The following is a 27267-nucleotide window of genomic DNA, read 5'->3' as shown; positions in this document are numbered from 1 at the left end:
CCTGATATATAACCATTTATTTAAGTTTTATTTCTCCCAGTAACGTTTTTCAGTTTTTAGTATTAAAAGCCTTCCATATCTTTTGTTGAATTTACTCGAGTATTTTATGTGTTTGGTTGCTCTTATATATAATTTCCTTAAATTTTGTTTACTGTTTGCTGCTAGTATATAATAATACAATTGATTTCTTGAGTACTGCATTTGTCTATTAATTCTGTTATCTTTTGTAGACTCCTTAGGATTTTATGTGTTAATAATCATGTTTTCTGCAAATGAAGATAACTCCTTTTCCATCTTTATGACTTTTATTTCTTTCCTTTTTTTGTTTTGTTTTTGTGTGTTTTTTTCTCCTTATGGACTGGCTAGGTACTTGAGTAAAATTTTAATTAGAAGTGATGGACATCCTCATTCTTTGGAGGAAAGTGTTCAGTATTTCAGTATTAATTATTTTGTGATAGTCCTTTGTCAGGTTGAGGAAGTTTTCTCATGTTTCTAATTTCTGAAAATTTTTATTCATGAATGAATGTTGGATTTTCTCAAATGCTTTTCTGTGAATGTACTGATCAGGTGTTTTTATCTCCTTTATTAATATGACTTTTAAGTCAATTAATTGACTTTTCAATGATAGTACCAATAGATATGTATTTCTGGGATAAACTCCAGTTGTTCATGATACATAATCTTTTTTATATATTGCTGGACTCTTTTTGCTAATATTTAGCTAATTTGTGTGTTCATGAAGGATATGGGTATATGATTTTATTGTCTTATAATGTATTTGTCAGGTTTTGGTATTAGGATTATTTAGATCTTATAAACAATTTCCTTCCTTATAATGAAAACTATATTGTAATATTGTATAATTTATTTAACATAGAATTCACTAGTAAAACCATCTGGACTTGGAGCTTTCTTTGTGGAAATTTTTTTATTACAAATTCAATTTCTTTAATAGATAGAAGGTATAATAGAGATCTCTAGGGAAACAGACCAGATTTTTTAAATCAAAAACTGATTTTAAAAACCTGGTTTTTATCAAACCCGACAATCTCTGCTTTTTAATTGGAGAATTGAGACTATTTGTATTTAATTATTAACATAGTTAGATATAAGTCTACAACTTTGCTATTTGTTTGCTATTTTTCTCACTTTTCTTTCTATTCATTCCCTGTTTTCTTTCTGCTTAATATTGTTTAATGTGCTGTAAAATGTAAGCACTTACAAAAGGATAATTTCATTCACCCCTGTGTCATCCTTTGTGCTATTTATTGTGTCATATATTTACTTTGACATAACTTGTAAATTCCACAAGTCAGTGTAATTGCTTTTGCTTTAGATTGATATTTATCTTAGAAGTAAATAAGAATAGAAAATAAATAGCATTTTATGTTTATGTACACATTGCCAATTTCCAGTTCTTTTCATTTCTTTGTGTAGATTGAAGTTTTCATGTGGTAGCATTTCCCTTGAGCCTGAAGAAATTTTTTTTCCTTTTTTTTTTTTAGCATTTCTTCTTGTGGAAGTCTGCTGGCCACAAGTTCTCTCAGGTATCTTTATTATATCCTCATTTATGAAGGATATTTTAATAGATTCAGAATAATCAATTAAAAGTATTTTTTCTTTTACTACTTTGATGATGTTTGTTATCTGGCCTCCATTAGTTCTGAGAAGACACTAAATGTAATTCATTTCTTTGTTCCATGGTGTGAAATGTATCCCTTTGCTCCCCTTGCTCCTTTATTTGGGTTTTCAGTAGTAATTATCATTCATGTGCCAAGGTGTGTTTTCTTTGCATTTATCATGTTTGGTATTCTCTGAGCATTTTTGATCTGTTGATCCAAGATGTTTTGCATAAAATTTAGGAAATTTTTAACCATTATTTCTTCGAGTTTTTTTTTCTTTCTGCTCCATTCTCTCCCTTTTTTCTGGGACTAATTACACATATAACACACTACTTTGTATTATCCCACATGTCACAGACACTCTGTTCGTATTTTTCAGTCCTTTATTGTATCTGAAATCAGTTCATATTATTTCTTTTGTAGTCCATCTTCAAGTTCACAGACGTTTTTCAGCAATTTCCAGTTAGTGAACTTTTCATTTTAGATATAGCTTTCAGTTCTAGAATTTCCAGTTGGATTATTTTGTTTTCTTTTTTTCCCTGCCACGATTCCCCATTTTTTAAAATTCAGCAAGTCCTTCTTTTCCTTTTCACGGTTGAACGTATTTAACATAGCTGTTCTGAGGTCTTTTATTTCCAACTTTTGGGTCTTTTCAAGGTCTTTTATCTTGTCTGCTTTTTTCCTGCTTCTTTATATGTCTAGTAATTTTTTGTGTGTGTGCAGAATGTTGCTGCTAATAGTTGTAGGGAATCTAGGTTTTCATCTTTTTTTTACAGGTGTTGAGTTTTATTCTGGTAGGCAATTGAATTACTGTTAGTTTTTTATTCTGCCAGCCCTGTTTTTATTCAGTGTAGATCTATTTTGGTTTTGTGTTTAGTCCTAGGATGCAGCCTTTCCTCTGGGGTACGGTCCTTATTCCTAAAGTATGAGTTACTGGGATCTCAGCTGAATACCCAAGGTGCTGGATTAAGAATCCAGTGTGGTCTTACCACCCTGTCTGGGTAGAACTCCTATATCTTCCAGCACTTTGTGACCTTGGGTATCTGGTATCTGGTTATCTCTGCACCAAACAACAGTACCCTCTTTCTGCTGTGCTTAGCAAGTCTCATTCTGTATATGGGGGTAGAGGCTTCTCTTTTGCACACATTTCTTCTATCCAGTAGTCTGTTCCACAATTTCAACTGCTTCATAAACCTTTAGCTCAAATCTTTCATTCTTCTGCTCATTAACATCACTGTGCTGTGCCTGGGTTCTTTCTCTTTGACCCTTAGTCCCAAAGTCTACTCAGGAAGCCAGATCACACATGGTGCTTATTTTGAATGTTTTCCTTCCATAAAGCATCAGTTTTTCACTGCCCGTTGTCCCATCCAGTGCCTGTAAACAGTTACCTCACATATCTTTTCCAGTTGTTTAGTTGCTTACTGAAGAAGAAGTCTAGTAACAGTGAGTCTGTCATGGTCAGAAGCCTACTGAACCTATGTATTCTTAACTTGTCTGTAACATAGAGATTTAAAAATTGCATGTAGAAAGTATTTATTTTGAGTTTGCAGTTTGCTTTTCACACCTACTGAAATACTGTCTCCAGAAACAATTTTTCTATAAACTCTTGTATTATTGTTTTGTTTTCCAATCCATCAGCTATTCCGTGTCACCTATTAAAGGGTATGGTTTCCAAGGTCTTTTTATATACTTGACACTGAATTTATGTCTCAGCATGAGGTACAGTTAAAAGATACATGGTAAGTTTTCTGCTGTACTTCATCAGTATTGTCTACCATGTTACAACATGGGGAATTGGGTACTGCACTTATAAGTAAGGTCTAGCTCACTTGAAGAGTGTTATATTTTCTCATATTTTATATATTGATTGTTGTTAAATTTGCCTTGACATGTTATGCTGCTTCAATTAAGGTCATTCCCTTTCTCGTTGTATATATACATTTGTACTAATTTTTATTCTAGTATTCCCCTGTACCTCTTCTTTTTTATTTTCCTGTGCTTGTATGGAATGGCTTCTCTTAAGTCCAGATTTATTTATGAGAGACAAGTACCAAGCACTGACAATTTCATTATGTCTTCTAGTGTGGTTTTGTTACTGCATTTTTAATTGAAATATGCATTATTTTACTATTACTTTTTCTCCTATATTTTATACTTAAGGGATATATATATATGTATGCATATATAATGTGTATATGCAGATTAGATTATTTTAAATTTCTGTCATGATAAGAATAGGGGCATTACAAAAATATTTATTGTACAAAGTAGACATGGGCCTGATAATGTTAAGAACCATTGCCTTAAACATATCAAAATGTATTTATTTTACAATTTGAATCTAATCAACCCAATATCTGAGGTCTTTGGTTCTGATTCTACTGGCTGTAGTTCATGCTACCCTATTTTTCTTTTGTTTTTTATGATTTTTTTTCTTTTCTTTTGTTTTTTGCGGTACGTGGGCCTCTCACTGTTGTGGCCTCTCCTGTTTCGGAGCACAGGCTCCGGATGCGCAGGCTCAGCGGCCATGGCTCACGGGCCCAGCCGCTCCGCGGCACGTGGGATCCTCCCGGACCGGGGCACGAACCCGTGTCCCCTGCATCGGCAGGCAGACTCTCAACCACTGTGCCACCAGGGAAGCCCTATGATTTTTTTTAACCAGTCATATTTCTTGGACTTTTACCTGTAGGAGTTCTTTGACTCCTGGCTTGAAAAATACATTTTTTTCCAGGGATTTTTTTTGTATTTGCCTGGAGACATTTGTACCAACTGGGAACCATTTTATGAGAAATGCTCAGCTTATGCCACATCTCCACGTGAGCTGCAGTCTGGGTTGTGGTTATCACTTCTCAGGGGAGACTTGTTTTCTCTTCCTCCCAGCACCATTCTGGGGGTGGGAAAGTTTCCATGCCATACTCTTCTTCAGGGCAAATTTGTTTTTCATTTATCTTTACATTGTGAGTGCAGTTTCGGGGGGGGGTTCTGGCTCTATGGGACAGGATCTCCTACGACACCCCCAACTTCTGGGCAGATCCTAGACTTTGTTTCCTGCCCCTTCTGCTTCATCATCCCCGTTACAAGGTCAAAGCTTAAGGTTGGCAGTGTTATATGGATGCCTCCAGGGTGAGAGTCTGTTTCAATGCTCCACTTACTGCCCTGGTTTCCTGCTTTCACTTCCTTTTTGACTTCTAAGCATTCCTAACTTCCTTGCCTGATCAGTAATGCATTTCAAAAGATGTTTTTAAAATATTTTGTCCACTATTTTTAGTCATTTTCAGTGGTATGGTCAGAGTATTTTTATATGCTACTTTGAAGGCAATATAATTCTTTTTTTTTTTTGTATGGTTGACTCAAAATTTTTTTTTATTTTTTGCTAGTGTGAGTATTTAAAAAGTACTTGTGTCATTTTTCTTTCTCTTTTTGTGAATTTCCTGTTCGTGTCTTCTTTGTTTTTCTATTTGTCTCTGGTGATTTAAAAAAAATGTATACTATACACTTTGGAAGGGGCTTATTCTCTGCTCTCTGAGGTACTCCTTTTCCCTAAGATATGCATGTTTAACTCTGAGGAAGTTAAGTCTGATACTGGCACTGCAGTTCAATTTTAGCTCCTTAATCCTTTTGTATTCATTGTATGTTCTATCTGAGGCTTCTTACTACCACTTGCTTGCTAAATCCATCAACCTATTTTAATACCTCATCTTATTAGCCACTTTCTCCACTACAAAACTGTATTTTCCTTTACAATTTGAATCTAATCAACCCAATATCTGAGGAAACTGGGGAAACCCCTCTTTTTTGCCTTCCTACTATCGACTGAAAACAATTGCACATAACTCTCAACTTTTGGGTTGTGCAATGTTGTTTCAGTCGACACTACTACCCCTCTGACTGTTCCTTCTTAGACACCTCACTGGTTCTTACACCTGAAAATTATGAAAGAGAAGTATTTCTGAAAACTTTGTCTGCAGGTCTCTTCTCACTCTTCACATTTTGCTGGTTGACCTTTGTCCCATGGCTTTAACTACTACCTGTCCTTTCAGTGATATCTCCCAAATCTGTGACTTCAACCTTAGCATCTCCTCAAGTTTCAGACTAGCAGGATCTCCAAGGATGCACATCAACATACAGTTAACTTTTAGTTCTCCCATTACAACGTCTTTGAAAACTCCTTATATAGTGAATACTGAAGCTTAGTCAAAAGTCTGAAGCACTTGTCAAAAGATGACTAGATAAAGGGAAATTGAGCGGAATTTGGTAGTTTTTGCCCAGGAGATGAGGCTGTTGCCATAAGGTTGTATGATGCCCTAGTGGGTGCCTGTTAATCTGCAATATTGTCTAGAATACAGGACAGTAATGTCAGTACAAAAAGTATGGTAGGGGCTTCCCTGGTGGCGCAGTGGTTGAGAGTCCGCCTGCCGATGCAGGGGACATGGGTTCGTGCCCCGGTCCGGGAAGATCCCACATGCCTCAGAGCGGCTGAGCCCATGAGCCATGGCCGCTGAGCCTGCGCGTCCAGAGCCTGTTGCTCTGCAACGGGAGAGGCTACAACAGTGAGAGGCCTGCATACTGCAAAAAAAAAAGTATGGTAGGTGGGAAGGCATGCCTTTATTTCCTTTTGACATTAGTCACTCTGTACCTCACCCACTTTCATGATGATGCCCTTTTGGTACTAAATTCTCTCTTTTCCACCTTCAGGTTCCAGCAGTTCATAGTAATTTTCCTTTTCACTGTTTTTATTTTTTATTACACACTATTAAAAAGTAATACATGGTGACTAATTTAATAAATTTTTGTGTCATTTATATTATCTAAGGTAATACTAACATGGTCATCACTGATTGGTAATTGAGTGGACCAAGTGGGTTGATAGATGTACCTGGAGTATAAGAATGACCTATCTTTGGCATGGCATCAAGACAGAGACCAGGAAACTATCCCCAAGTGGACAAGATACTGAGAAAACTGTTTATAGGTTTAGGAAAATTGACCCAAGAGTAAGCTTTATGTTTCCATTTTGCTTTTAAAAGACAAAAAAAATAGTGAAAATTTTCGTACTACTTTTCCTTTTCTTTGAGGCATCCAAGTAATATAACAGTGGACACTATGAACGCAATGATGAATGATGGAACTTACAGGAAAATTAATCAGTATTGGAAGACATCTGGAAACAAGGGGTCAAAATGGCCTTGAAGGGATGAATTGAGTTTGAGATTATGGAAAAACATCAAAGTGGGAATAATTTGTGAGTGATCAGCATAAATAAAATAGTTTGTTTAAGGAAATGGATGAGTTTTTCAAAGGAGAGATGATAGATCAGCTTACGTTTAGATTTTGGTGAATCCAGGAAGATACTGAGAATAAGATAGGAAAATAATGTCAGAAAGGTAGAAAGAAAAGCAATATAAAGAGTGTCCTAAGAGCTAGATGAAAGAGTCGTTTCTAGAATATAGGAATAGTGAGCAAATTTCCCATACATAAAGCTGTATTATATACAGATTAGTGTCTTTATAATTTTCTTTATCTACAAAATTTTCTGATAGAATTTATTAAAACAAAGTTACTCTAGATTTGATTTTTAGGGACTCCAAGTTATAAATCAGAAAAATACTGAACATTTCAACAGTTACCTACATATAAGAAAAAATGCTGGGCATCTGCGACAAAGCAAATTAGTTTACTCATCAAAATGCAGAGTAGGAGATGGTAAAGAAAATCCCAGTGGACAAGGAATGGTAAATGCAAATTAATTATAGAACATTCATAAGATAAGCAATATATCATTATTAGGCTATTTAGTCTGTTCTCTTTACTATTCTTGAAAATGGAAAGATATTTTAAGCTTTTCCTGTTATTTATTTTTGTTTTCTCCCACTGTAATTCATGAGAACTTCAATTCTTCTACCATTAATTATCTCACCACCACTGGAGTGGAAGTGCTTCAGGAATATAATATCTAAGATTAGGGGTAGGGAAAGAAATTGTACCTACCATTTATAAAGAGCTTTGTAGTTTGCAAAGCATTTTAAAATATTTATTTCACTTGAGACAAACAGCAACCATGTGAAGGAAGTGAGAATCATTGTCATCTTTAAAAAGGATTCCTGAATGGTGAAACTTATTTATGGATGAGGAAACCCAGAGAGATTAAGTGATTTATCGTGCATCACTGGAGTTATAAGGTGAAATCCTGGGCTATCCGTTATTAGGTTTGTGGTCATGAGCAATGCATGTGTCAGCTTTGAAACTCAATTTTTTCAACTCTTAAGATGAAAGATTAAAAATATATTAAACTATAAAATATATTTAATATTCTGCTTAGTAATCTTGGTTTCCATTTGCTTTTTTTAAAATAAGTTTATTTTATTTATTTGTTTTTGGCTGCATTGGGTCTTCCTTGCTGCGCGTGGGCTTTCTCTAGTTGCAGCGAGCGGGGGCTACTCTTCGCTGCGGTGCATGGGCTTCTCATTGCAGTGGCTTCTGTTGTTGTGGAGCACGGGCTCTAGGCATGCGGGCCTCAGTAGTTGTAGCACATGGACTCAGTAGTTGTGGCTCACGGGCTCTGGCGCACTGGCTCAGTTGCTCTGTGGCATGTGGGATCCTCCTGGACCAGGGCTCGAACCTGTGTCCCCTACACTGCCAGGCGGACTCTTAACCACTACCACTGTGCCACCAGGGATACCCTCCATTTGCTTCTGCAAGCTAGCCAATTAATTGCCTTCCTAGACATATCCTCCAGTTTTCCACTTCTGTTTTCTTATTCATGCCATATATTCAAATGGCATGTTTTCTCTTCTATCTAAACAAATCTTACTCATTTTAAATAGCCTTTAACTAGCCTGTTGTAGTCAGGTCAACTCCTTTACAAAACCATTCCTGTTGCTCCCAATAATTGTGACCATGTCTTCTCTTGAAAAGATGTTAACACTTTCTTTCTCTTACACCATTTGTCAAACTCTATGTTTTATTAGCTGCCAATATACCAGGAAGAATAGTCATCACCAGTTACTATCTGAGTTTAGTAGACTCTTGTAAAACATATTTTAAACATCATTTTACAGGTAGTTTACAGATATAAAAATAAAAGTATGTTGTGAAAAACAACTGGATTAGAAATTAATAAGAATTTAAATGTAACAGACCCAAATTTTATTCCATATTTTTCTGGTGTGAAGATATACACATCCAAAAAAAAGTATTCTTTTTCACCTGTCAGACTGGCAAAAATAAAAACCCTTGTTAAAAAAAAAAAAAAAGATATACACATCCAAAATTGGCAATATCCTTTGAATGAAAGTAATTGCTCATAGCTGAGCCAGGAGCATAGCCATCTTATAAATAATGATCTAGATTTCAAATATATTTCTAAGAGTCCAGCTTTTTATTACCTCTGGTTTTTCTTGCACTTCTATCATCAAAATACAGTGCTTTGAAAACTTATGGCTCGTAATTTTGTTGAAGAGAGGGTGGTAATTTTCCTCGTCAGTAGCAACAAAATATTTTCATTTTAGATATTGATTAGAATGATCAATTCAATGAGCTTTTTCATTTCTGTGCTGTTTATCTCCTTTCAGTCAGTGCCTTCAGCATTTATCTACTTATGAATCATATCAAGTAAATTCCCTAGCACAAGCTTGATAAAAGGTGAAAGCATCCTGTTACATGTCCTTTTTAGTAAACATACCTTGTCAAAAAAAATACTGCATGATGCCGTTCTCCTTGAAGGACTAACTGAATAACAGATTTCCTTTCTGTCCATAGAAATATATTGTTTACTCATTGATTCTTGAGTTTGATAAAATACATTTCTAGGATATATTATGTGAAGACTCATAATCTGAGATTTAGCTTATATGATTAATTTTATCATCATCATTAGAGTCTGGAGTATTACTGTCTGTCTTTTTGTATTTGTGTTCTTTTTCATCTAACAATTGTGAAATAACTTCTATCATTTTCTTCTCTTTGCTGTTATGGACAGAAAATGAAAATTTCTGAATTCTCAACTGTGTTCAATGAAGAGTTAAAAAGAAAAAGACAACAGAAGTCCTGTCTCCTGATGTCTTTTTTTTTTTTTTTTTTTTTTGGCGGTACGCAGGCCTCTCACTGCTGTGGCCTCTCCCGTTGCGGAGCACAGGCTCCAGACGCGCAGGCCCAGCGGCCATGGCTCACAGGCCCAGCCGCTCCGCGGCATGTGGGATCCTCCCGGACCGGGGGCACGAACCCGCGTTCCGTGCATCGGCAGGCGGACTCCCAACCACTGCGCCACCAGGGGAGCCCTCCTGATGTCTTTTATACCTTCTGGAAAGATCAGACGAAACTTTGGGCAATGCCATAACAAGGATGATGAAATAGCGATGATTTATTTCACTATTTTATCATCCCTCTAGATGATCACATCATTTTTAAATTTTCTTTTTTTTTTTTCTGTGAAAGCCTTAAATTCAATATGGTTATTTGCCAGTTTCAGAAAATTATTTAATTGTATAATTAATAGATTTCTCTGGAGGCAGGTCAAAATAATGTTAGGCAGGTTAAGTTCTCTGCAAGCAGTTTTTTGAACACCAGGATTGCATGGGGCAATTGAGTAACGATTCATATAATCTCAATTCCAAATGAACATGTAGCATAACTGATACTTAGGGTTATAAAATTAGAGAAGATCTAGACTATTGCATCTAGGTATTTAAAATCTGCCCCCCCCCCCCTTGTTTTTTCTTTCTCTGAGTTGCTTTTGGTCTCAGGTGCCTCTCCTCCCAGCTTGGACCAACTCGTTTCAATAATGCTTTTATGAGAAAACTTGTCCTCCTCATACTTTTGTCCCTCCCCACCATCTACCTTTCCAACCCCAACTCTAGATAAATTTGGGTCTCTTCTACCTCCCATTGCCCACTGTGGGACTGGCAAATATTTCTCAGATAAAGTTATAAAATCAGGCTGAGTTGTGAGGGTAGAGAGATACCAAGATCACAGACAGTTTAAATTGCGAGACAATCAAGAGAATTCAAGTCTTAGCACCATCTTGCAAAGTGAGTTGGAGAGTTAGTTAGTAGTAGAGCTAAAAACAAGTGCTGAAGTTTCCTGACCTTTGTTTCAGCGAGTTTCCAGCATAGTGAATTGGGAAGTAGGAAAGTTATATAAAATATGAGAGAAGAGAAAAAGCATTAAGGTGGCCTGAAGTTCTGTAAGAGAAATATTCTAAACCCCCTCCCCACCCCAGCTTTATTGAAGTATAGTCAACAGGTAAAATTGTAAGATTTTAAAGTGTACATTGTGATGATTTGATATACGTATACACTGCAAAAGAATTCCTCCCATCTAGTTAATTAACACGTCCATCACCTCACATCTTTATCTTTTTTTTTTGTAAGAACATTTAAGTTCTACTCTCTTGGCAAATTTCAGTTAAACAGTACAATATTATCATCTGAAGTCACCATGTTATACATTAGATCCTCAGACCTTATTCATCTTACAGCTTGAGAGTTTGTATACTTTTACCAACCTCTCCCTATTTCTCCCACCCTCCAACCCCTGGCAACCACTTTTCTATTCTCTCTTTCTATGAGGTTGATTTTTTTTAGATTCAACATATAAGTATTTGTCTTTCAGTGTCTGACTTATTACACTCAGTATAATGCCTCTGAGGTTCTCCCATGTTGTTGCAAATGGCAGGATTCCATTCTTTCTTATGGCTGAATAATATTCCATTGTGTATATAAAAATGCCACATTTTCTTTATCCATTCATCCATCGATGAACACTTAGGTTGTTTCTACGTCTTGGCTATTTTAAATAATGTTACAGTGAACATGGGGGTGCAGATATCTTTTCAAGATAAGGATTTCGTTTCCCTTGGGTCTATACCCAAAAGTGGAATTGCTGGATCCTATGGTAGTTCTATTTTTAATTTTTTGAAGACTTTCCGTACTGTTTTCCACAGTGGCTGCACCAATGTACATTCCCACCAGTAGTGCACGAGGGTTCTCTTTTCTTCATGTCCTCATCAATACTTGTTATCCCTTGTCCTTTTTTTTTTTTCGGTATGCGGGTCTCTCACTGCTGTGGCCTCTCCCGCTGCGGAGCACAGGCTCCGGACGCGCAGGCTCAGCGGCCGTGGCTCCCGGGCCCAGCCGCTCCACGCCATGTGGGATCCTCCCAGACTGGAGCACGAACCCGTGTCCCCTGCATCTGCCGGCGGACTCCCAACCACTGCACCACCAGGGAAGCTCTCCCTTCTCTTTTTGATGACAGCCATTCTAATAGGTGTAAGGTGATATCTCATTGTGGTTTTGATTTACATTTCCCTGATGATTAGTGATTAGCACCTTTTCATGTATCTGTTGGCCATTTGTATGTCTTCTGTGGAAAAAATTAAATTTTCATACTATTTTCAGCTCCTTAGCATAGTTGGTTGTAATTCCCAGGATTATGAAAGAGCAGAGTGTTTCAAGGTATAGGAAAAATAAGATCACTGAGAAGAAACACAAAAACGTAAATTGGGTCCGATAACCCTGAGAATTAAAGTTAGTTGTGCATTTATCTGATCTCTTTTCTAGATGTTATGTGCTTAAAGAACAAAGTCATCATAATGTCATAATGATCTTTGCATCTCATGCGGTGGCTTCTCTGGGATAGATTTATTGTATGAGAATTATAGGACAGTTTTCAAAAAAGGTAACATCATGACTCTCATACAGATATAAAATGAGCAAGTGTTAAAGATTTTATTTAACTCAAATGAGGGAAACAAGCAGATGTTACAACCTTTTCAAAGGAGAATCCAAAGAACAGACACATTTGTAGTTGAGGAATATTGAAATTATGCAAATGGAAGCAACACTAGCTTTTTTCCACATGGGAAAGGGAAGTAAATTGAACCTGACAGGGCAGAATTTGCTACTCTACGGGCAAGAATAACTTTGCAATTATCGGTGATTTAAAGAGCTGTAAGATAACTCCCATACAATCAGAATCAGATAATCCATAATTGTGAATGCTAGGTCTAGGCAGTGCACAGTTTCCAGGGAAGCACAACTTTTTCCTTACACATATGTTATATTCAATTAAATTATAAACATAAAACATATAAAGAGAACTTCACACTCAAGTGTGATAAATAACACTTTGCCACTTGTAGCTCTCATATTTTTCAATGTTTCTTTGTTTTCTAAATACATACATTTTTTTTTTTTTTTTTTTTTTTTTGCGGTACGCGGGCCTCTCACTGTTGTGGCCTCTCCTGTTGCGGAGCACAGGCTGTGGACGCGAAGGCTCAGCGGCCATGGCTCACGGACCTAGCCGCTCCGCGGCATGTGGGATCTTCCTGGACCGGGGCACGAACCCGTGTCCCCTGCATCGGCAGGCGGACTCTCAACCACTGTGCCACCAGGGAAGCCCCTAAATACATACATTTTTAGAGTTTCAAGATCAAGTATCATCCAAAGAAGGTTACCTCCTTTCACCACACCTACCAGGATATTTGTCAAGAATTTTTTTGTTAGGGAGTTCCCTGGTGGCCTAGTGATTAGGATTCTGGGCTTTCACTGCTCTGGCCTGTGTTCAATCCCTGGATGGGGAACTGAGAGCCTGCAAGTCATGCAGCACAGCCAAAAAAAAATTTTTTTTTTGTTAGAGAAACACAGAAAAATTCTTTAGTGGCTTTGTTCCTTTCATCCCACTGAGAGAAAACCAAATTCTTCATGTAAACTTTACCAGCCAAATTTAAAGGATGACCAAAGGAGATGAAAACTCCATTGTTCAAATACTAAAGGAATTGTATTCAAGGCAAGCCATAGTTTGGCTTATAGAAATGCACACATAAATTGGTTAATGTGTAGAATCTAGTCCTAATGGTTTGCACTTATTAAGAGTATTTGGACATGGCTTGGCTCCGCCCAAGGACCTATCTGCTCTTCTCATACCTACCTTCAGTTTTTACCTCCATCCTCAGCTCCACAGCTGTCTCTTTTTATACTAGTGGCTGTGTGTTCACAGAGTCACAGCCTTAAAATGCTCAAGTAGGGAAACAAAATTCCTTAAGGAATCAGTGATGAGAGGAAAGATCTGCAAGGATGCCTTAGCAGCTTGACCATCAATCTTTAGTCATATGAAAAGCTGGGATGATGTGAAGGGCAACTGCAGCCAGTAAGGAGGGAAAAAAAAGAAGTAGCCATGAGGCCAAGAATACCTGACATGGCTCTAATTTTCAAGATGAGACCTACACAGAGAGGAGACAATATCACAGTTTATAGAGGTTATCTGAACATAGTAGCAATTTTCCTTGTTCAGCTTTCGCTTGCCTACCTATGTATGTACGTGGTAAACAATTTAAGAACTGCTGATTCTTGGTAAAGAGCAATATATATCCAGTCACAGGAAGACCAATTGGGCTAGAGGGGGAAGTGAACAGAGGTCATTTACATCTCATCTGTACTTCATTTTCCTCAGCAGTAGCTGGTGCTGGAATGGGAGATCAAATTTATCGATTGTTAGAAGCCTTTCCTTGGTGATTTCAGCAGAATAGTTTTAACTCCTTCTGATTCCTGAGTAGCTGTAGAGATAGAGGTGGTTTGGCGCAGTCTTCTTTTGCATCTTGCACATGAATTAATCCTGAGGGTACGTTTTGGGTAGATCACACCAAGCAGCGTGCTCTAGGACGACAGGTCCTCTATAAATATATTTTAATGCTACTCATATAAACATTGTCAAAGTGGAAAGTTTACACATAGTCCTTCTTAATTCAGGAATATAGCAACAATTCAGTGTTAATAGTAAAAATATTAATTCACTAATACAACAATAGGGAGTTGTTTTAACACTCTTTTCACAGAAACTCAAATGCTACCAGCATTATTACTGGCATCAGAGGTAATTAAGCCATGGTAACATCAAAGCTTTAAATAACCAGTTTGGCTAAATAACAACAACAACAATAACTCATTTGGCTAAAACTAGGATTGTATCTTTATTTTTTTTAATTTATTTAATTTATTTATTTTTGGCTGCATTGGGTCTTCATTGCCGTGCACGGGCTTTCTCTAGTTGCAGCGAGTGGGGGCTTCTCTTCGTTGCGGTGTGCGGGCTTCTCATCGCGGTGGCTTCTCTTGTTGCAGAGCACGGGCTCTAGGAGTGCGAGCTTCAGTAGTTGTGGCACGAGGGCTCAGTAGTTGTGGCTCACGGGCTCTAGAGCATAGGCTCAGTAGTTGTGGTGCACGGGCTTACCGGACCAGGGCTCTAACCCGTGTCCCCTGCATTGGGAGGCAGATTCTTAACCACTGTGCCACCAGGGAAGCCCCAGGATTGCATCTTTTAATCCAGCCCTCTTTTTGCTTCCAGCTTGCAAATAACCAGCATAGATCTGGAACTGTTATCTAACCTTCCTCTGTGCAGTTCATCGGTCATGCCACTAAAATTGATTCTTGACCTCTATACGTCATTCTTTCCTTTGAAATTTCTCATGCTCTCTCTTCCTTCTATGCTTTAATGGAGGAGGTGTGTGTAACAAAACGTGAGCGAGTCACTTTTTAATTGTGCAGTCCTCATTTGAATACCTAAGGTTTTTTAACCCTTAAGTATTCTTACTATGTTTTTAAATTTTCTCATATATTGTTTTGATGTTTACATCTACTTCTCTAGATTACAAATTACTGTTTCACCTATCAAGTAATCATAATGAAATTTGTCTTTTAAAATTTCTTGTGCCTCTGACCAAATGTTTAATAATGAAAAAATTCAATGTACAACATAAGGAGAAAGATCACTTTAGAATGATTTGTGAAATAATGTCAACCCTAAAAATAAGGCTGTTTTCCTGAGCCAGAGCCTAAAAGAAATCATGTGATGAGCAAGAAAAAACATTTATAAAAGTTGACACAAAAGCAGTAGTGGAATTGTCCTTCGGGCCAAACCAGTGCTTATTTACAGCAGATGTCACACCTGTGACAATGGTGAATGTGAAATGGTGTGGTGGAAACCAAGCAGCCCTGGGGTTTTATGTTTTCAAGCAAGGCTGCTGTGACAGATAAATGAACCAACATTTCCAGATTGCTGTAATCAGATTATTATAATCTGATTCTTCCATCTAAGTAAATACTTAATTTCAACCATCTCAAGATAAGTTAAATTTTGAATGTCTTTCCTTCATATATATATATATATATATATATATATATATATATATATATTTTTTTTTTTTTTGCGATACACGGGCCTCTCACTGTTGTTGGCTCTCGCATTGCGGAGCACAGGTTCCGGATGCACAGGCTCAGCGGCCATGGCTCACGGGCCCAGCCACTCCACGGCATGTGGGATCTTCCGGGACCGGGGCACGAACCCATGTCCCCTGCATCGGCAGGCGGACTCTCAACCGCTGCACCACCAGGGAAGCCCTTTCCTTCATATTTAATACCTGCACTAACCTTCTAAAAACACTGTACCTTAAAGGTCAATATGATCAAATATGGTAGATACATTGACCTTGGTTCCAGCAAGAAACCAGCAGTTTGGATAGTTGTAACACTGCCATTTCAAAAATACATGTGCCTTTTGTGTGTGTGTGTGTGTGTGTGTGTGTGTGTGTCGTCCTGACCTGGACACTCCTCCCTAGCTGTGTTGGGATCATGCAAGCCGTGCTGGCAGAGTGCCCACTGCATGTAAGATTGGGTCCTATTTTATAACAAACTGCTTTTCCTCCCAAGAAATTGGAAAGCATTAAGTTATCTGTATTTGAGTCCGTTTTTCTCCTTGTTTTTTCAACTTTTCCATTAGCCAGAAGGGATTACCTGTGTGGGATGTCGTTTGTTACCTAAAAGAGAGATAACATTTCTATTTCAAATACAGATTTAATTTATGACCTAGAATTCATTATTATACGCCTTCTCAAGTTGTGGTGCAAAGTAGCAAATTCTCAACAAACGATTATTGTTCCGTGGAATTGCTGAATAACCTACAAGTAATTTTTTTAAATGTTTTTTTATTGTGGTAAGAGTCACATAATATGAAACATATTTTTCTAACCATATTTAACTGTAGAGTTCAGGGGCACTAAGTACATTCACATTGTTGTGCAACTCTCACCATCATCCATGTCCCGAATGTTTCGCCTTCCTAAACTGAAACTCTATCCCTTTTAAACACTAACTTCCCATTCCCCTCCCCACCCCCGACTCCCAGGCATCTCCCAATTTACTTTCTGACTCTATTTTTAAACATAATGGAATGAAATACAAAAATGCCTGATGCCTTCCGTGTGGTGGAAGGGCCCTTACATGAAAAAGGCTCCCTTTTCCCCAGTTCCTCCAGTGATTTCTCTCCCTTTCATGTCCTCTACTCTTTAAAAACTGTTATATGTTCCATCCCTACTTCTCTTGACCCTGCACCACCATTCATCACATCTGTCCCCCACATTTTTCCATCTTATCTTCTTGTTTTTATAAGATGATGAAAGGTTTGTGAATAGAACTATTACTATATTTTAGCTGGTTGTCAAGATACTGTGGGGCATTTTTAGCTGGTGTTATGATACAGATGACAGACCATGGCATTAATCAGAGAGAGTGTCCAAAAACTAATAAACATAAGACAATCCAAAAAGCAGTCAGGCAAAGACATCAAACAAGATTTTATATACATACATATACACATATGTATGTATATATTACCATCCAGCCAACTATGCACATACATTTTATTAGTATCTAGTACAAAGTTGTACTCATTGTAGATATTCTTAAGTGGTTTTTTTTTTTCTGTTTTTCATTTGAGTTTATGAAAATGATTGCATGGGTATTATAAGCAGTGAGTCCCCACTGATAGGCAAGGTATCTAGGTAATAGCACATCATAGAACCGGATGATAAAAGAGGTTAGTAGTTGGTAAGTAAAAAATACCCTTTGAACTCAGTGCAAACCCCATATCAGTTTAGTAAATGGTCTGAGCACTGAGGTTTGGAGGAGGCACAGAGTATTCATTTCCTCTGCCAGCAGCTTCGAGTTCTGAGTTCACATTAGTTCCATCCACATCAGACTGACCCTTGCTTACTATGACTAACACTAGGCCATAGAGAGCCATCCAAACATCTAGCAGTTATTCACCGGAAAGAACTGAATGGCAGTTATACTGACTAAATTTTGCTTTTTAAAAATAATTTTGAAAACCAATCCTTAGGGTGGTCTAACTAATAAGCAGATTTTAAACCATCCATTATGCACTTTTATTTTTCTCTTAGTTTAAAAAACAGAGTGGGCAGTAGTAACCTTATTAATGGTGCTATTTTAGGTGAAATGTAGTTTAAATATTAGAGGTTTTAAAAATTCCATGGCTAACAGATTTTATAAAAAGCAGAGATCTTTTTATTATGTTTATATTCATTTGTATGTAACAGACAGAAGAATTTGGCCATTAGAAATGTTTGCAGGAGTATCTCTATAGGAAATAAGTTTATATGGTTTTGAGAATTACTGTAGATGGAGGCAACAGAAGATGGAGAATTAAAAGAGTTATTATGGGAAATCAATAAATGTTAATTGGTAATGATGGTGAAGTTTAGAGAATGGAGCAATTGATTCAAGAGCTGTAAATTATCACCGGTTTTGATGACATGGGTGCCTCTCCATTGAACCCATCCTTGATTGATGAACTAAGAACTGAGTAATAACCTCAAAAACAGAGAAACTACTTGTGAAGCTAAACTCAGTAGATTTTTGCAATGTTTTCCTTCCAAAATAAGCAGGAATCAGTGATGGTAAAAAGTTGTGGGCTTTTGTGCTTACAGCTAGAAGTTTCAGGGAATCATTTTTAGTTTTCAGTAAAGAAACAAGATCTACACACACCTTTTTCCTCCCTCTCTCCCTCTCTCCCTCCTTCCCTTCCTTCCTTCCTTCCTTCCTTCCTTCCTTCCTTCCTTCCTTCCTTCCTTCCTTCTTCTTTCCTTCCTCCTTCCTTTCAAGGCACCGGTGAACTGTTGAAACAGTGTTTGGGGACTATTCAGTGTTCTGTTTTGAACCACATTCCTTGTGGTTGGGATTACAAAGCGCTCTCTCTTGGTCTAGGTTGTCGGCGGTAAACTCAGGTCTGTAGACAGCTGTGGTTCTCAAGTAGCTGCTCACTATCATCTGGGAAGCTTTTTAAGAAGTACTGATGCCTGGGGGTCTGCCCTCAAAGATCCTGATTTAATGGTCTGGAGTAGGGCCCAGGCATAAGTATTTTTTAAAAAGCTTACAAGGTGATTCTAGAATCGCTGATGTACAGGTTAACTGTTAGATGACTGACAATAATAATGAAGGTCAAATTATAAAATGGAAATGCAGCTTTATAATTGCTCTTTTTCCTTTTTCAATTACATAAACTATAAATTTTCTGGTTATTTAAAAAAGAAACTATACAAGAATTTAGGGAGTAAAAATGTAAGTTCACCTTCACCTTTACCTATATCCTCTCCATATGTAACCACTGTTAATGTACTGTTTATCGTTCCAGTGGTTTTCCATGCATTTAAAAATGCATATTTACTTATAATCATATATAGTGTTTTTGAAACATAAATGAGATTACACCATCTTTTATTATTCCGTGGTTTGCTTTTATCACTTAATTTGGCTTGGAGATCTTTCCATGTCAATACATATAGATCTACCTCTTTTTTTTTTTTTTGCGGTACGCGGGCCTCTCACTGTTGGGGCTTCTCCCGTTGTGGAGCACAGGCTCCGGACGCACAGGCTCAGCGGCCATGGCTCACGGGCCTAGCTGCTCCGCGGCATGTGGGATCTTCCCGGACCGGGGCACGAACCCGTGTTCCCTGCATCGGCAGGCGGACTCTCAACCGCTGCACGACCAAGGAAGCCCCAGATCTACCTCATTTAAAAAAAAATTCTTTTACTTCATTCCTTTCAATATCTGTAGAGTGTTTCTCAGTATATGTGGGCTTTAATTTCCTTTTTCCTTTTCACATATTTGTAGCTCAATGGTAAAGAGCAAAAACTCTGTAGCCAGACTACCTGGTTTTGACTATAAGTATTTATTATTGTTGGTGGTATTATTACCACTTAATTTTTCTATTTTTTACCAGTATGGAGAATACTGTAGATAATATTTTAGTACCCAAATCATTATGCTTATCAATGAATATTCCTGTAGGGCAAATTCCTAGCGTTAGAGTTGCTGGCTCAGAGAGTATGCATATTAATATTTTGAAACGTGCTGTCAAATTTCCCTCCAAGAGCAATTTACATTTGCTCCAGCCAATAGAATCTCACTGCAGTATTTATTTCACGACCTCAATAAATTGTTCACATCACAGTGTGGCTTCAAGGGCTAATAACCACAATGACTGGAATTTATTTTCTTTATTTTGGCTGGAATTTCACTGAGTCAGTTTGATAGCTCTGATTATAGCATATCAACCTGAAGTTCCAATTTACGGTCTTAAACATATGATCAAGGAAAATGGAAAAATTATTTACTGATTTTTGGTTTTTTTTTAGATAAAAACTTTCAACATAGAAATTACAAGAGGAGTAGGAGGAAATAACTGGGCTTTGGCAGTGAAAAGTCTGACCTGGACTAGTAGTTACAGCCTTTAGATGGAACAGCTCAAAGAGAGAAGCTCACTTCCGCACACCATAGTGACAGAATAGTAACCCAAGTCTCGAGAAAAATCTACTTCAAATCTGTGTGTTTGTTGGCGTTTTAAATTCAGGACCCTTATTATATGTTTTTAGACTTTTACATAATAAAATTTACATCAGTATCGTTGGGTATAATGTTTTTATATAATGAAAATGCAAGTGAAATTTATTATTTTCAATTCAAATTTCCTTCTCTGTATACTCTCTTGAGTCTTAATTTTCTCATCAACACGTTGATATTTAGTACCTAGTTCATAGGATTTGGGGGAGGAGTCCATTTTATACTACATATTAAAAACCTTTAGGGACTTCCCTGGTGGTCCAGTGCTAAAGAACCCTCCTTCCAACGCAGCGGACGATCCCTGGGTCAGGGAGCTAAGATCCCACATGCCATGGGGCAACTAAGCCCGCGCACCACAACTACAGAGCTCGCGTGCCTCAACAAGAGAGAGAAAACCTGCACACCTCGACGAAGATCCCGCGTGCCACAACAAAGACCCAACGCAGCCGAAAAATAAAAATAAAATAAATTTTAAAAAAATCCTTTTGCACAATGTTTGGAGTATGGTAAACTCTTAATAAATTGAACCTCAGTATTATTCCTATTATTATCATTTTAATTCTCTTAACAGTGTGTTCAGCCCTGCTGTGGATAGATTATTTTATTTTTAGCATGAGTTAAGGTAATTGAGGGGGGATACTGGCTTTTGTATTTCAAAAGATACACATGAAAGATTTTCTGGTGTTAAAAAAATTATTCTGGTGTTAAATATGTATTTGTTCCATAAGACCCCTTTTTAATAAACATAATTCACTACTAACCAATATTTTTGAAAACTCAATATTTTTACCATTGTACTTAGGAAAAATATATAAAAGTTAACGTTATTAAAATGTTTTTATTGTTTAGTTGGCTTATAGTCTTAGGTGTTTGGATATAAGAATAATAAAAGAAACAAATTTGCATAAAGAATAGGTTGCTTTGATAGAGGTCAGAAAATGTGTGCACTGTTAACTGTTTCTAGCTCAGTGGTTCATCAACATTTTCCAACTCTCCTCTTGGTATTTTGGGGCAGATCCTATGGAGTGAATAAGCTATATACCCAGTTGTGAATTTAGATTGTTCGGAAGCTTTCAGAATAAAATGAGGGCTTCTGGAAGGTTGGCCTAGGAATCTGTCTCTTACCTTCTGGAGGTACAGGGTGAGCTTATTGCTTCTGCCACTCTGGATCCTTTGCTCTCCTGCTCTCTTGGGGTCTGTGATGGCATTTCTGCCCATCCCCCTACCTCCCACGTTCAGACTGGGATCCAGCACTCCCAGGTCTTGGGCTGAATGACACACAATTGAATTAGATAACAAGTGTTCAGACAGAGTAAAATCGAAAACTGTAGCCTTGATGAATGTCATTAGTATCATTTCTGGATTTTAGTTGGACTGTATCGGAGTTAACAACGCTAATCTCTTCAAAGAGTTGGTTATTGTTTCTCCAGATTAGTTTCTGAAACTCCTTCCGATCTGTGACTTTTCTTTACCCCTCTGGCTTCCCATTTGAAACTTTACTGATCCTTTCTCTCATCTCTCTTTTCCAGGGATTTTATTATACTCCTTTCTATATTCATCCCTCCTTCCTGCCCCATCGCTTGCACTTTTCCCACTCTGTTCTCTCTCACTGATACTGCTTTACTTACTGTTCTTTGAGCATTCCCTTCCTCTTCAGAAGTTTATAGATCACTGTATCCTTATCCTTAATGCCTCCCTCTAACCCCCCAGAATATGGATCTAAGTTTCCATATATATTCTTATTAAGTTAACACTTTAAAATACTTAGAAGCGCCTACGTTATATTTTTTTTCTGTTACACTTTTAGACAAGCAGAGCTGACTTTCTCTCTTTATGTAGTGTCACCTCTCATTTTATTTGATCACTTCTGGGACCTGTTTTAATGCTCGTGTCACAACATAAAATTCATGCAAATTAACAGAAGCAAGCTGATTTGAAGAGGTGTGGAGAGTGAACAAAGGAGCTTAGTACCGTTCAGAGCTTTGTATGGAGAATGTGGTGTGATATTATTTGTGTGCTGTTCCATTTTCCTGTCGGTCCCTTGGGAAGGAAGGAGTTTCATAATGGGGTGTGACCTGCACTTCTAGTAAGCGTGATTGGCATTGAATGTTTAAATAGAAAAGAATATATATCATTCCTCCCCTTTAAGGCAAAGCACAAATATACTGAATGCAAATCTTTTCAGTGTGGAAGGCAGTCTGGCCTAATGATAGCATGAATCTGAAAAGCCAAGGGAGTGAATTAACCATACAGCTCAAAATGCAAGGAAGCCAAAATTCCGTAGTATCCTTAAAAGTAACTTTTAAAACCCAGATGTAATAGTAAATACACATACAGAATATGATGGAAGACCCCATTTGAAAAAATGGAATTCTGACGTCAGCCCCTTGGTAAATGAGTGGGCAAATGGTTCCCTGAATTGGGTAGCAGTGCACATACCACAGTGACTGATGAAATTGATGTGTCCGTGGGAGAGCGGCTCTATTACTCAATCCTTTAACCTGTTTTCTCTGTCTTCAAAAATGAGCTTCTGAGTGGATGTTATCCTCAAGGAAGTGAATTTAATTCAAAAGAAGCTGTTTTATAGATGGGCAAATTTAGTTTAAGAATTCACTTTTCCATTATAGAAGAGAACTATGTGGAAAAACATTATTATAAGTAATATGCTTATACTTCTCAAATATGCTATTTTTTTTTTTGCGGTACGCGGACCTCTCACTGTTGTGGCCTCTCCCGTTGCGGAGCACAGGCTCCGGATGCGCAGGCTCAGCGGCCATGGCTCACGGGGCCCAGCCGCTCCGTGGCATGTGGGATCATCCCGGACCGGGGCACGAACCCGTGTCCCCTGCATCGGCCGGCGGACTCTCAACCACTGTGCCACCAGGGAAGCCCAAAGATGACATTTTTGAGTGTATTTTGGGGACCTGAATTTCAAGCATTAGTAATTTTTATTCTTTAATTTTGAATTATCTCTTAGAACACGTGGCTAAAAAAACATTGAATCTGCATTGTAATAGTTTCATTAACTTATTAAGGTATAATTACACAATAAATAATTTAATCATAAAAAGTGATTTCTTAGTTTTTCCCATTAACTTTTGAAAATATGATGCTTTTTTCCTGACATAAATACTTGTTAATTACTGCAAAGAATAAAAGCCCATCTTGTGCATCCATTATTCTAAAATTTGCAAGGTAATATTGATAACTGGAGAAGCAGGCTGTTAGTTATCCTAGTTTTTGCCAAGTAAAAAAAAATTCACTCTATAACTTATCTCAGAAGATAAAATACATAACCATAAGTATCCTACATATACTTCCCAGTAGGTTAATAGTAGTTTGTCTTAGAAGTATATGGTAATATGAGTTATTAAGCTTGCTAGTCTCTCTCTCTCTCTCTCTCTCACACACACACACACACACACACACACACAAATCTAATTAATTATAATTATTTTGTTGTTATGATCTTAAGCTGATTCTCACAGTTACCACCTATTTTGCTATCATTTTTTAAAAACGTGACCTATTGTGTAAATTTCATAATGAGAATTACGGAGTCATAAATGTATTTGGAAAATAAATTTAAAATGGAAAGCCCTTAAAACTTTTCATTTGGAGACAAATCAGTAAGCAAATTTTGTACTCAACAAGTAGGTTAAAAACCTTCATAAATATAAAATATTCTCTCCAGCTGATGGTGTTTTATTGTTTTTAATATAAAATTTTAGAAGAAAGAAAATGTGACTGAAATTGAGCAATGTAGCTTCCAAATAATTTCTCAGCTTTTAGAAGCTGTCAGAATTTCAAACATATAGTACAAGCTGTGCCCCCAGTGTGCATTCAGGTATTAATTAAAGATGGATTTATATTTATTTCAACTTAGAAGAATTTACCCTGAAGGAAAACTAACTTCTTACAGAAAGAAAAGAAAGTTTTTCCCACCCCTGAACTAGCATCAACCTTTATTAATCTGATCTAAGTATCTGAGAAGCTTAGATTAATCTATATTAATCTGATCTAAGAAGCTTTCTTTTACAGCATTCTTCTGATTCAGACACTTTCTATCTTGTTCTAATATTACTTGGTAATTCCCCAAATACCATTCACCATAGATTGTCTGACTTACTTATTTATCAAATTTCACTGCACTAATTTGCGCGATGGGAAAGAATTCTTCCAGTTCAACAGGTTTCCACAGCCAAATAATTAACACCCAAAGAAATGTTAAACTCATAATATTTAATTTGGTCTATAATTTTCCCAGTTGCCGGTTGAGTTGGTGTTGCATTTTAGTCAACAGCTGTGTTTTTTAACTGCCTTTTCCAAGCCAGCTGGTTGTTTTTTGTTGAACGTGGCTGCCCTCTAGTGGACTAAATTTCCTTTACACTAACCTAACTGTCAAATCTAAAGCAGTCATTTACATATGGAGGGGATTAGTCTTTCATGCTTCCGGACTCTCGTTTTTCAGTGACTTTTGTGTTTAATACAACACGTTTGTTGTTAAGAAGGCATATTAAAATAAGCTGATCTCTTCGACGGTCTGCGTGGTTTAGTATATTTTCGACTTCTGACCTATTTTGTGAGACACGCTCCTTCTCAAGATCTTTGCATTTTTCTTGTTGCAGATGCTACAACTGTGGTGGCCTCGATCATCACGCTAAGGAATGTAGTCTACCTCCTCAGCCAAAGAAGTGCCATTGCTGTCAGAGCATCACGCACATGGTGGCGAACTGCCCTCACAAAACTGTGGTGCCGCCGCCCGCCGCTTCTCAGGGAAGACAGGAAGCAGAGCCCCAGCCGTGCACCGCGTTCCCTCGAGAGGTGGGGGGTGGGCACGGCTATCCGTCACCACCGTTTCCTCAGGAGGCGAGGTCCGAGGTCTCAGAGTGGCCAGGCACGTCACCTGCAGAAGCTTCCTCCACAAAGTCATCTGCAGCACCAGAAGATCAAAGCAAAAAGGGGCCTTCCGTTCAAAAACGGAAAAAGACATAACCCTTTTTCTTAACGTTATCGTTTTCTCTCCCCGGTTGGGAAGTCTACCTCATGCAAATACAGGGGAACAGTATTTCACAAACAGCAGCTGACCTGGGATTTTTAACTACTGTTGAGGAACTGTGAATTTTTTTAAACAGACAAATCACTCTAAGCAAATTACCTTTGAGCAGGGTGTCGTGTGTCACGTGACTCAGAGGATGCGATGCTCTGTGTATCTGTATGTGCATGTGTGAGAGGGAGAGAGCCTGAGCCTGTGTGTGTGTGTAGGAGGATTTTCTATAGAATGTAGACATATATATAAAGAGGGTTTGTCTTTATATATGTGTGTATAGAGATGTCAGCACACAGCCTCCCTCGCAGAATTGGACATCCCCAAGAATTGAAAACCCAGGTAAAGCATTTTAGATGGTTTTGAAAATAACCCTTGGAGTTTTTCTTGAAATACCATTCCCTTTATATTACATTAGGAAAAACAAAACAAAACATGACTGTTACCTTTTATGTGAACCAAAGGATACTTCAGATCTCAGCGCTGCCAATCCTATGGTACTAAAGGTTTTTAAGACATCAGTTCTCCCGAATTTGGGATTGCCTCTTTTTCTTGATATCTGTAGAGTGTGTCCCCCACCCCACCCCCTTTGAAGGCAGTACCTTAACTCCATATGCCTCTGACTGCCATAAGCTTTTTTGAATCTGGGATACATGACTCCAGAAAAGACAATGAATGTGTAATTTCTGTGCCGATATTTCAGTGTTTTTAATTCATACGTTTTGATTGTAAATTAGATGCCTATTCAGAGAAATGAAGGGGAGGGCAATGTATAAAGGTAGTGACTTGATTGTTTTCAATGGTATTTTGATACTCGTTATAATCTTTTACCTGTTGTGAGGTTTTTGAGGGACTGTGGCAACAGCAGCTTCCCTTGACCAAGTCAGTCCTTCTAACCATCGCTTCGAGTGGAGGCCTCCTTGTTTACTACTGAAGACCTTGGAGGAAAACTCCAGTTGTTTGGTGTATGTTTTTGGTGGCTGTTTTTATTCCCCCTGGAGAGTTACCTAACTTATTTCTGAAACAAACAAACAAAACAGCACAGATGTGAGTAAAATGCCAGGGTTGAGAATGAACATTTAAGTGGATGCTCACAATTGCCCAATTACGTATGACCTTGAATAATATTAAAAAGCTCCGTGTTTGATGGCGGGCGACTAGAGTGATGAGCCTGGGGCAGGAGGTTCCCAGACCTCTCCTACCGGAGAGCTAGGAGTATTTTATACAATACAGTTCACCTTAGGGGGATTCCCTCAGGACTGCTACTGAAGGGACCTATGTGGATGGGGACAGAGGTGCTTCTCAGGTTGGTCCTCAGTTACAGTAGTGAACTGGCTGGGGGCCAGTCATCGTATTGGTCCCTTCAGGTTTCAGTCATGAAGAACATTCATTCTGGTGTCATCCTGGTTCTAGATGTTACGGATCAATTTTGGAAACATTTCCAAGAAGGTACCAATTAGTGGTAACGCTTAACATTGGCAATAAATATAGTTGTGTATGAGCCTGTTGGTGTGAGCTCAGATAATCAAAACCAGAAAATAGCATGATTCAAATGAGACACGTTCTGCTGAACAGTTTCTGCTCCCTCCCCGACTTGTCCTGCCGAGGGAGGCTTGTTGTACAGTTGCTGCCGTTTCAGCGAGCAAGCCACGCAGAAGGAGAGCGAGCCTCGGGCTGGGCCGCCAGCCCTTCCCAACTCAGCTTGAGTTGACAGTGTTTGTGAGAATCTCCATGGGACATACTGAAATATCAGTGTGCTGTGATGCAAAGCTTACCTTTGACGATATTGAATGTGATAAATAGCTATAGAGAAGTACTTCCTTGCCTTATGTGAGGATCGTAAGCTTATTTAAATTATGTAGACAAATCAAAGTGGCATTGCTTAATTTTTAGCAGCTATAATAAGCAGGTTAA

At 37.9% G+C, this 27267-nt stretch overlaps 1 protein-coding gene across 4 annotated transcripts in view; it reads left to right on the top strand.

The window, feature by feature from the left end:
- The window catches only part of LIN28B (lin-28 homolog B), a 123305-nt gene extending 97833 nt beyond the window's left edge, over positions 1 to 25472 (top strand). For 2 of the 4 annotated variants that reach the window (XM_065888708.1, XM_065888710.1), the window contains exon 4: positions 24935 to 25301. In XM_065888708.1, the coding sequence (XP_065744780.1) occupies positions 24935 to 25301 (367 nt within the window). Of the gene's footprint in view, positions 1 to 1505; positions 1548 to 24934 lie in introns of all 4 variants that reach the window. The other 2 variants (XM_065888707.1, XM_065888709.1) reach the window with 2 other exon arrangements.
- Positions 25473 to 27267: the final 1795 nt, after the last annotated feature.

This window comes from Phocoena phocoena, chromosome 12 (assembly GCF_963924675.1).
Source record: "Phocoena phocoena chromosome 12, mPhoPho1.1, whole genome shotgun sequence".
NCBI classification, from domain to species: Eukaryota; Metazoa; Chordata; class Mammalia; order Artiodactyla; family Phocoenidae; genus Phocoena; species Phocoena phocoena.
The sequence above is the reverse complement of the archived record's forward strand: the minus strand, read 5'-3'. Positions and strand labels throughout refer to the sequence as shown.